At 35.1% G+C, this 11,730-nt stretch overlaps 1 protein-coding gene across 5 annotated transcripts in view; it reads left to right on the top strand.

Annotated features, from left to right (window-relative positions):
* Positions 1–3,953: 3,953 nt before the first annotated feature.
* The window catches only part of eya (eya transcriptional coactivator and phosphatase 2), a 69,849-nt gene continuing 62,072 nt past the window's right edge, over positions 3,954–11,730 (top strand). For 4 of the 5 annotated variants that reach the window (XM_034970217.2, XM_069499885.1, XM_069499884.1 and 1 more), the window contains exon 1: positions 3,954–4,338. In XM_034970217.2, the coding sequence (XP_034826108.1) occupies positions 4,318–4,338 (21 nt within the window). In that variant the 5' untranslated portion in view covers positions 3,954–4,317. The remainder of the gene's footprint in view (positions 4,339–11,730) is intronic. The other variant, XM_069499886.1, reaches the window with a different exon arrangement.

The raw sequence follows: 11,730 nt of genomic DNA, 5'->3' as shown, positions 1-11,730 counted from the left end.
TAAAATATTGTAAAAAATATAACCCTCTCGCTGCATAAGTTACCATCGCTAGAAGAAAATACAGCTCGCCTCTGTGCTATCCTTCTCTGTGTCCAATACGCAGTGCATCAAATTAACAGCTGTCGGAGTCGCCGTTTGTCACTGCAACTCGCACGGGACACAATTAACGCGGTTAATTGCACACTGCACCACTGCACTCAATTAATACTTGGCCATTTTGTCGCGTTTTATAGTCCACCCTAATGACTTGGATTTTTGACGTTCGGTTTAGTTAGTTAGGTAGGTACCCTTTCTAAAAACTGAATCGCACCCTAAGTATAGTGCGCGACAGGTCGAGAAGGCAATCGGGGTGGGGACGCCCCGCACACCCACACAGCCCCCGCGCTAACCCGGTGCGGGCAAGCGCAGGGGTTGCCCCGTCACATAAGTACCCCGATTGCCATCTCGACTTGTCGCGTACTATAGTATAACAAAACTATTTCAACTTAAAAAAACCGGCCAAGTGAGAGTCTGACTCACGCACCGGGGTTCGGTACTACAGAAGAAGTAAAATGGTAAGAATCACTTTTGTTAACGAACTGTAAAACTTTGTTTTTAGAGATTTATTGGTAAAATCAAAAAAAAGTATGATAGAGCTTTAGTTTTATTTTTTTGGAAAATATACCTACATAAAATCCTATTGACCATAATTATTTTAAATTTTTCGAGTAAACTTCTGAGGCAAGGTAGGAGGAACGGTATTTTTTTCGACATTTGGACAAGAAATCAAAACTGTTACGCCTAAAAATCCTTCCTTTTTCCTTTTTAGGTAAGGGACCCTAAAAACAGTTTTTTCTGAAACTAATAAAAACTGATTTTTGATCTACCTGATCAATAAGTTGTAAAAAATATTTAGAAACAATTATTTGTGTTTTGAATATTAAAAAAACTTGCTTTTTTCTATATAATAAGAATATAAAAAAAACTTGCTTTTTTCAGGAGCATACTTTTAATAGATTTTTTAAACTAGTGTAAAGGCAAGTCCAAAATAGATTACGGAATTTTGTTATAAAAACCCTATCTATTGTACCCATTCCCACAAAATATGACTTTTGGACTTTCCAGAGGCGGAGTGTAGGAATCGCTGTGTTAGTGTTTCTGGCATATATTTGGGGTAATTTTGTGCTGGTTACAGTTAAGTAGAGTATAGACTACCGAGAAAAGAATTGTATAAAGTTGAGGATATGGTACACACACAACAATAAGTATATTATACCTAATAGCTAAAGTATAATCTCCTTGATCCATCAAGGTTGCGGTCATGATTCATCCAAATCAGTCACATCAATCGCTCAATAATGCATATCAAATTACATACTCGATTTATCTTAATAATTTTATTACATTAGCGCAATAACAAAAAGTATTTATTGAATTTAGCTACATAGCTAATTGAGCAGGTCTCGCCAAGCAGCCTATGCTTGGCGAGACCTGCTCAATTAGCTTTGAGCGATTGATGGGACTTGAGATGAATTTAGGATGTATAAAAATATCACATATTTACTTAACTTTTAAAATAATGTCTATTAAAAAAAACAATGAACTTTCCCTTATACTTCAACATGCTTAGGACTATTCAGTTAATTAATAATTACCTACCTAATAATTTCTTTTTTAGTTTTGGTTTTTTTAGTCGCTTTTTCATCATTTTTGGGTTTTTGGCTCCTTTTTGTTTTTTGTCACCTTTTTTTAAACATTTTAATTCATTTACTAATGATTTTAATCTTTTTTATGGTTTAATAACAAATTTTAATGCAGATAACAGATACATACCACGATTAATTTGATGGTTTTATTTGTCGATATTTCGACCCAATTGCACGGGTCGTGGTCGGCTCTCGCAGCACTGCAGCCCCGTCGTGACCACGACCCGCGCAATTGGGTCGAAATATCGGCAAATAAAACTATCAAATTAATCGTAGTATGTACCCGTTATCTAAATTAATTTATTCACATTTTAAAACATGATTGGGGCCACATTTGATGCGGGAGGCGAATCTCCCTAAGTACGAATTACCGAACTAACTATTAAATTACATTTCGTTTTAAAAACCATACAAGACGTATAGTATTACGTAAGAGTATTTGGTCATAGACTATATTATACATTGGTGGTATATCTCCACCATGTCAAGGTGTAAAGAATTCTACTTATGGCTGACTCCTTCAAAATTAGGTAGGTAGGTAATAGGTAAGTATGTCCAGTTCTTCTTATGTCTTGGTTTTTGTCGGCTTTGGAGTTTGGAGCATTTGACGATATTATTTTTTAATCACTCCATCATAACAAATTGTCGATATCACCATTTTTTATTCTTTCAACAATCACAGTTAAATCGTCATCGGTCAATAAACATGTTATTGGAGTTCTCAAGCTCATTATTAGCTTTAAAGATAGTAATACCTCAGTATTACCTAGTTCTAATTTTAACCCGAGGTTGATAGACAAATTATACAGAATATTATATTTCAGTTGAGTAAGAAAGTTTTTTACATACTTAATATGTTCCGTAGAATCGCACATTCTTGATGAAAAGTCAACTCTAACCACCTTTTTACGAAGTTATGGAAATGTGACGACCAGCACTGTGACAGCATATCTGGAGCAACATACCTACAGCTACCACTAACATCGACAGTGGCACCGGTGGACTGTCCTCTATACATCTTCCTTTTCGTTTTATTTGCCCATGTGCATTATGGGGTGTGTGTGTGGTAAGATCATATATTAATTCTAAAAAGTTACATAAGTAGATAGATGCATGATTTTTAGAGTTTTTGACTTTTGCCTTCAACCATTATGGATGAGGAAAAGTTCCGATTAGCGTATTTCCACAATTTTTCCAACAAGCTTGACTTTGGTTTCAGTACAAAATCGCTAGGTGGTATACTTACCTACTTATTAAAAATATATAATAAAATATTTAAAAAATATGTATAATACCTACTTTTAAAAAAAAAGATTTTGTTTAAAAAAGTCAGGTTGCGATAAAAAGTTCAACATGATACCTACGTTCCTAATTCTTTAATTAGGTAGGTAAAAAAATTAAAAAGTAGTAATCTAGACTCTTTAGTTTAGATTATTATTTATTTTTATATAGGTGCGTCCAAATGGGCGAAAATTACAGAATTATATAATAATAAGTACCTATGTAAGTTTACTAGTTTAGTAGTCACAGACACAGGTCTGTGTTTAAAGTACCTACCTACCAAAAGAGAAGAGGAACGGATAATTATTTTGATGTTCATAAAGTACCTACCTACCTACCTATCTACCTAAGTATAGGTACTTACTGAAATTATTTGTAGTTTTTCAAAATCAAACTTATTCTGATTGCTATCAAAAATACACATTTTGCTAATTGTATTTTACAAAACTTGCTGTTTTTTTTAATTTGAAGCTTTAAAAAAAATACAAAGTTCCATACCAAATGATTCAAATAAAAACATGACATAAATTGCATAAAATACCAACAACCTGCTTCCCCATCTATCCCATGAAAAGGCACCAGGTAGGCAGTAAGCAAAAATATGATACCGCAGCACAATCTAATTCACAAAATAATACGTAATTTAATACAGAATAGCAAAAAATGAGCAATGGGACATCATGGAAAGCTGTACCCGCCTTTCCGACTTGAGTGAGCGGGACCAGTATATTCGCTCGGTGCTTTTATCTGAACCGTCTTTAAATTATACGTTCTCATAGCCTTGTAGCAGACCGGGCATTTTGATAAATGTCTGAATTGACGACAAACGCTACAGCATTTTCAACTTTATATCAGAAAGTTTAAGATGGGTTTTAGATTAATTAGAGTCGAATATTGAGTCGTTTTAAGTCCGACTGGAAATTTAGTAATGGGGGGTGCTCGACACAGACACCGAAGTCGGGGTTTAGAATTTCAGTACAGCTTCGGATAGCCGCGAAGCACTGCTTTTGTTCAATACGAATTGTTTACCGAGGCGATTTTTTTTAAAATATCCTACGGGGTTATTATCGTCGGACAAAATACAAACCGGATCTTTTGATAAATCCGTCTTTAAAGATAGAAGCAAACATAAGTATTTTTTTGTATTATTTTACGGTTAAACAGGGCTTTAGTGTCATTTTTTAGTGTTGTGTTTGTGTTATTTACGTGAAATGTTTGCTGAATTTAATAATTCGGGTAAGTGAGGTGATACGGTTTGGAAACTGTGGTGGTGTGGTTAAAACGATGGCATGGTTTAATTCGTAGCTAAAGCGCATGCAAAAACAAACTCAAAATTCCAAATGTAGCGGGAATGCAGACTATAAGGCTGGAGGTAATTCGCCGTTTTTCAAAACGATTTTTATTACTAAAACTAATAAAATTGTAAGGATAATAATCTAGTTGGAGTTTGCAAAACACTAACAATGTTTTTGGTTCTAAGACTTTTACTAAACATCTCTATCAATTTTTTTTTAATAATTTTATAATTTCTATGTAGGTACTAGGTTTGCCACAACGTTAAGATTTACCCAGATTTACTTAATCTTTTATTTAAACTACTGGTCCGCCTATCTTTACATCAAAATAATTATAAAATATTCTTCATTCTTTTCTCCGAACAAATACATTAATCTAACCGCCTCTGTTTAAATTTCCTGATGCAGTAGATGGGTAGATAACAAAATTCGCGCTCAAGCTCTACGTAGAACTTTGAAAAACTATCAATTTTTTTGCTTTAAATGCAGCTCTTGGTTTGAAAAGCTACATAATTGCGTAAAGTTGGTAGAGTTTTAGTTCGAAAACTCATGAAAACTTCTCTAAAAGAGTTGAAATATTATTAACGTGATGATTTTATTCAACCACTATACCTACCCAGATTTATACTCTGCCGTCGGGAACGCTCTGTTAAATTAATTTTACTAAGTTGAACCCTAACTTACTACGATTTATTGAGAGGCCGTAAGAATAATATAATATGAAAAAACTGTAGATAAATAGGTAGTAGGGTGCGCCTATGTGTATCTGGATCAGGCATTTAATGATTTTAAATGCAATTTAATTTGTTAACAGGTTGGTTTTCAATTATATTACATCCATTAAGTCCTGCTTAGTAAAATTCCATTTAGGATCTTACTTGCTTTCTATCGAGTTCTAGCGAGTTTATTTTAGTGAAATTGCACTTGTCCGTCTGTCCGTCTGTCAGAGCCTTATAACTTCCGAGTTACTGAACGTAATTACTTCGAATTTAAACATAATATGTAAACTGATAGCCTTCAGCCGGATATTGCATAAAAAAATATAAAAAAACTTAATTTCAGAGGGTTCCCATATGAAATGAGGGGTTTTGTGTAAAAAACGGTTACATATTAGAAACTGAAACTTGTGTATAATTTCAGTTACCTATTACAAAGTTTTCTTTTCGTTTCAGTCCTATATTATTATAATTAGATTAGTTATTACAGCTACACTATTATCCAAATTTTTTTTTAGTTAATAGTACTTTCGAGTGATTTTTGCAGTTAAAAGCTGTTTTGGCCGGATAAGAGTTTTGACTGTAACATATACACGTTTATGTAGCGGTGCCAAGAAATTTTAATACCTATTTGAAAAAATCATACATGACAGACAGTCAGATCGTAGGTACATACCTATCATATTAGATGATTCCCCCAAGTGGTCTGTTTAAAGCTTTTACCCATACATAGGTACCTTTCTGTACTATTTTCATATTAGTGATTTTTACATTTCGAGTATAAGTAAACGTTCCTAAATAATTAGTTAGGTAGATGAAATATAATTGTTTGTAATGAATTTATGAACGACGGTGTTTATGAATAACGCGACGTTTGGTTTATTTTAGTTTTTGCGTTTATTACGGTTATAGTACGGGCGCGTTTTCACAAATAAGTATAATGGAATTTGTTAAACAATTATTGAAACTGAACGGATTAGACTTACCTATACCTATCTTCTGCGACTTCGCGTTGTCCTTTTGGATTCAGATTATCCCATAAAAACCTTTTATCTGAGATAAAAAATATGGCCTGCGTGCTCCTCTTTACAACATTAAAATATTCCATACATACCTACCTAGACCTAACTACTTAATTCATAGTTATTTAATAACTATAATATTATGATGATGGTATTATGATGCCCACGACTTCGCCCACGCGGATTTAGGTTTTTGAAAATCCTGAGAGAAAATGCCCTTCCCCGGGATGCAAGGTATCTTCTCTGTACCAAATTTCGTTAAAATCGGTTGAACAGATGGGCCGTGAAAAGCTAGCAGACAGACAGACAGACACACTTTCTCATTTATAATATTATATTAGTATGGATATTATAAATTCGTAAGTGTTTCCGCCAATCTGTCTGCTGGCTTTTCACGCCCCATCTGTTTAAGACCGTTTTTGAAGGAAATAACTTGCATCCCAGGAAAGGATATACCTACCTACCTAGAATAAAACTATCAATTTTTTTGCTTTAAATGCAGCTCTTGGTTTGAAAAGCTACATAATTGCGTAAAGTTGGTAGAGTTTTAGTTCGAAAACTCATGAAAACTTCTCTAAAAGAGTTGAAATATTATTAACGTGATGATTTTATTCAACCACTATACCTACCCAGATTTATACTCTGCCGTCGGGAACGCTCTGTTAAATTAATTTTACTAAGTTGAACCCTAACTTACTACGATTTATTGAGAGGCCGTAAGAATAATATAATATGAAAAAACTGTAGATAAATAGGTAGTAGGGTGCGCCTATGTGTATCTGGATCAGGCATTTAATGATTTTAAATGCAATTTAATTTGTTAACAGGTTGGTTTTCAATTATATTACATCCATTAAGTCCTGCTTAGTAAAATTCCATTTAGGATCTTACTTGCTTTCTATCGAGTTCTAGCGAGTTTATTTTAGTGAAATTGCACTTGTCCGTCTGTCCGTCTGTCAGAGCCTTATAACTTCCGAGTTACTGAACGTAATTACTTCGAATTTAAACATAATATGTAAACTGATAGCCTTCAGCCGGATATTGCATAAAAAAATATAAAAAAACTTAATTTCAGAGGGTTCCCATATGAAATGAGGGGTTTTGTGTAAAAAACGGTTACATATTAGAAACTGAAACTTGTGTATAATTTCAGTTACCTATTACAAAGTTTTCTTTTCGTTTCAGTCCTATATTATTATAATTAGATTAGTTATTACAGCTACACTATTATCCAAATTTTTTTTTAGTTAATAGTACTTTCGAGTGATTTTTGCAGTTAAAAGCTGTTTTGGCCGGATAAGAGTTTTGACTGTAACATATACACGTTTATGTAGCGGTGCCAAGAAATTTTAATACCTATTTGAAAAAATCATACATGACAGACAGTCAGATCGTAGGTACATACCTATCATATTAGATGATTCCCCCAAGTGGTCTGTTTAAAGCTTTTACCCATACATAGGTACCTTTCTGTACTATTTTCATATTAGTGATTTTTACATTTCGAGTATAAGTAAACGTTCCTAAATAATTAGTTAGGTAGATGAAATATAATTGTTTGTAATGAATTTATGAACGACGGTGTTTATGAATAACGCGACGTTTGGTTTATTTTAGTTTTTGCGTTTATTACGGTTATAGTACGGGCGCGTTTTCACAAATAAGTATAATGGAATTTGTTAAACAATTATTGAAACTGAACGGATTAGACTTACCTATACCTATCTTCTGCGACTTCGCGTTGTCCTTTTGGATTCAGATTATCCCATAAAAACCTTTTATCTGAGATAAAAAATATGGCCTGCGTGCTCCTCTTTACAACATTAAAATATTCCATACATACCTACCTAGACCTAACTACTTAATTCATAGTTATTTAATAACTATAATATTATGATGATGGTATTATGATGCCCACGACTTCGCCCACGCGGATTTAGGTTTTTGAAAATCCTGAGAGAAAATGCCCTTCCCCGGGATGCAAGGTATCTTCTCTGTACCAAATTTCGTTAAAATCGGTTGAACAGATGGGCCGTGAAAAGCTAGCAGACAGACAGACAGACACACTTTCTCATTTATAATATTATATTAGTATGGATATTATAAATTCGTAAGTGTTTCCGCCAATCTGTCTGCTGGCTTTTCACGCCCCATCTGTTTAAGACCGTTTTTGAAGGAAATAACTTGCATCCCAGGAAAGGATATACCTACCTACCTAGAATAATTTTCATTCCTGAAAATCAAAGAGTTCCCCCAGGATTCTTAAAATTTGCGTAGACGAAGTCGCAGGCATCGTGTATTACATCGTACAGAAAACGCGTGCACCCTGGAGACGGACATAGGTGGAGGCCCTATTACCCTGGGAAATTAAAGAGTTCCTAGGTACGTGATTAAAAACAAATCGTCGCGGGTATCATCTAGTCTAGCAAAGACGAAAAAAACCAACAAACACACTTGCATATTTTATTAAATAGGTACCTAGGTACGCGTCCGATCGAGATGGCAATCGGGGCATGCCCCGACCATCGACCTGTCGCGTACTAGGTATACCTATCTGCATTGCCATTTAAAGAATAGGATTTATAAGAGGAAATGTACTTGTCGCTGAACCGATTTTGATAAAACTTTGCACAGAACTTATATTTTTTAGTTCTACCTACAACTACATAGGTCACTTCTTACCGAGTGCTTAGTATACAGGTATTATCAATTATCATCCCACGGCAGAGCTACGGGAATTCAGTCTCGATTGCGTGCAACAGATGGACAGATGGATGAAGGGCCATCACAAACTAGTGTTTAGGTTTTATACCTATCTAATACCTAGATATCTATAGTACGCGACAGGTCGATATGGCAATCAGGGAGGGAACGCCCCGCACACCTGCGCTAACCCGGTGCGGGCGAACGCGTGTGACGTGCAGGTGTGCGCCCCCCCCCCTCCCCGCCACATACCCCGTTTGCCATCTCAACTCGTCGCGGATGATACACATTTTTACTCCGTAGACAGGCCATTTTAGGTATAACATATTCATAATTAAACAGGTACTGACAGAAGACGAAGAAATTTTTAGTTCTATGGAGACATTAAGGCAACAACTTCTGATAGTAAATCAAACCAAAACTTATAAAACGTTCAAATAGCTTAAACTTTATGTTTATTACTTGAATGAATGCTGTCCCTGACGTAACTATAATGATTTTACGAAGTTGTAAATACTAAGGTAGGTACAATGTACATACCTACTTGTTAACGATCGATGTGGAATTCACCATGGCATGGGAGTTTTAATAACATGATTGTCAAAAAATACAGTTAGCTTAAATTTTATTAGTTAATAGGTAAGTAGGTATAATGGGAGATAATAAAATGTATTTTTTACTTAGGTAGAACGTCGCAAAACATTCTTTAATCTTTATTTTAAGTCTTGAACAAAAAAGATAGTGTAGACTTGTAGAGCAATACCAATCTACTTAGAGTATGATGTACTGAGTACTGACTACAATTTTTTTTTTGACCAACCTACCTTATAGGTACCTTACCTAATATAATTATGATTTCATCGATTTAATTTGCAGTTTTGATTTATGTACCTTTTATTATATGTATCTATAGCTTAGTTCAGTATCTATATGAGGAATGTGCACCATTCACACAAACTTTCAGGATGTGAAGCAGAAAAATGTACAATTATTATTTGGATGAAATACAGAATTAAAAAAAAACGGATGTTCATGTAAGTAGATACCGTCACCTAAAATAAAAATCAAATTCCTTACTAACTTTAAAAGTTACACTTTTCTCGCCATTCTGAAATATTAAGGGGTAAAGACGATAATGGAAATTAAAACAATCTGACATAAGCCGATGTAAATCCTATAAGGTTGTTCATTGTGCATTCTCAGAAATGAAACCCCTGTGCTAATAGCTTTAAGTGTCATAACTGCGTAAAGTTTATAATGAGAACTTAAGTTCAATCTTCATGATTCTTTTCAAAACGAAAAAGAATTTCCAGCTACCGTCAGTCGGCGTAGCACCTATTTAACTGATAGGTAGGTACAGCACGCGGCCAAAAGTGATGATCATCGATCTTTAGAAGGAGATAGCAGATTTGTAGAGCACCGTCTCGGTCGTCGACAAAACGTCATATGGGTATGAGTGACAGAGACAACGCTCCACAAAGAAGAAATGTCATTCTAAAGGCCGATGTTCATCACTTTCAGCCGCGTACGTACCTAGTTGATGACAGCAATTTGCTCTTCTTTTATTTCGATCCTATTTTACTTTTTTACTCATTCCCTGTACCTACTAGAATTGGAGCCTACTCCGATCTGGTTTATCAATTTCGATCACGAAATTTTTTGATTTAATAACTGACCCATCACGGCTTGTTCAGGTCACGGTTGGAATTCCTGAAAATATATTTTCCACACGGACATCTGTGCTGATGGCACAGTGGTGTTCCCAATCTGAGCCTTAGAGCCACGCGAAAACTTTCGTTATCTAAAAGTGTGCCGAGATTTTTGGATGGCAAGGCATGAAGCCAATCCAGATTCCTTTTCGGATAATGTTAGAATATTGGCATGATCTCTGTCACCTAAGATTTTGAAGCAAATTCGTATGCAATTTCTTAAATTACATTATTAAAGTAAATTAACAAGGGAAGGTATGTAGAGGTCAGCTAAGTAACAAAATGCAACGATTTGGAAAGAAAATCACGAATGTAAAACTCTAGCAATAATAAAACAATAACTTTCAAAATGCCCGAAGCTACCGTCGACGCATGAAATACACATACAGTCACCATCATTTGAGCCATACGACAAATTATTCAAATCATAGAAACACTTATCCAATACACAATAGGATCCACAATGGTATGTGCGAAAATTTTCGTGGTTTGTCGTATACTTGGTGCCATCTGCAAATACCCGGGCCTAATTAAACAAAGATAGGCAAAAAGTAAAAAATACAAAGGCGCACTAAGTCTTTGCCTACCGAAGCGTGGCGTGGTGGCGGTTCTGCGAATCTCTTGTACTTTTAAAACCAGACGCGTCGGGATTACTTAGCTTGGTCAAGCGTGCTTCTCAGAGGAATAGTGATGGAGTGATGCTCAATGGGATAGGTAAAAGCTGTCGATATTTTGAACAAACTCACATTGGTAACAATGACTTATAATGTATAGAAGTCATTGATTGATAACGTTAATTGACAAAGAAGCTGTGATAGCCTAGGACGACCGCCTCCTAATCGGAGGTGGGGGGTGCGAACTTCGATCCCGGGCACCTCCAACTTTTCGGAATTATGTGCGATTTAAGTAGGTAATGAAATATCACTTGCTTTAACGGTGAAGGAAAACGTCGTGAGGAAACATGCATACCTGAGAGTTCTCCATAATGTTATTCCCAAATCCCAGATCGTCGTTTTTTAACTTCTTTAAGAAAATATCGATAGACCCGACAAACATTTTCCAACACTAGTAAGCTCGTGCCTGTAAAAAGAGGACAACACACACTTCATTAATAAAAGGTTAAATAATGTCGAAGACGTCATATTGGCTCCGGTCTCTTCAGATAAAATTTCATCTCACATAGAGCACTGTGCAAGGTTTTAAAATTTTGCAAAGTTAGCAACGCCGTTCACAGGAACTTTAAAAGAAAAGAGTGTTAGAAATAATAATAATAATACTTACTTAGCTTTTATTCATATAATATGTAGTAGGAAGGACTA

Source organism: Maniola hyperantus, chromosome 7, assembly GCF_902806685.2.
Source record: "Maniola hyperantus chromosome 7, iAphHyp1.2, whole genome shotgun sequence".
Taxonomy (NCBI): Eukaryota; Metazoa; Arthropoda; class Insecta; order Lepidoptera; family Nymphalidae; genus Maniola; species Maniola hyperantus.
The sequence above is the reverse complement of the archived record's forward strand: the minus strand, read 5'-3'. Positions and strand labels throughout refer to the sequence as shown.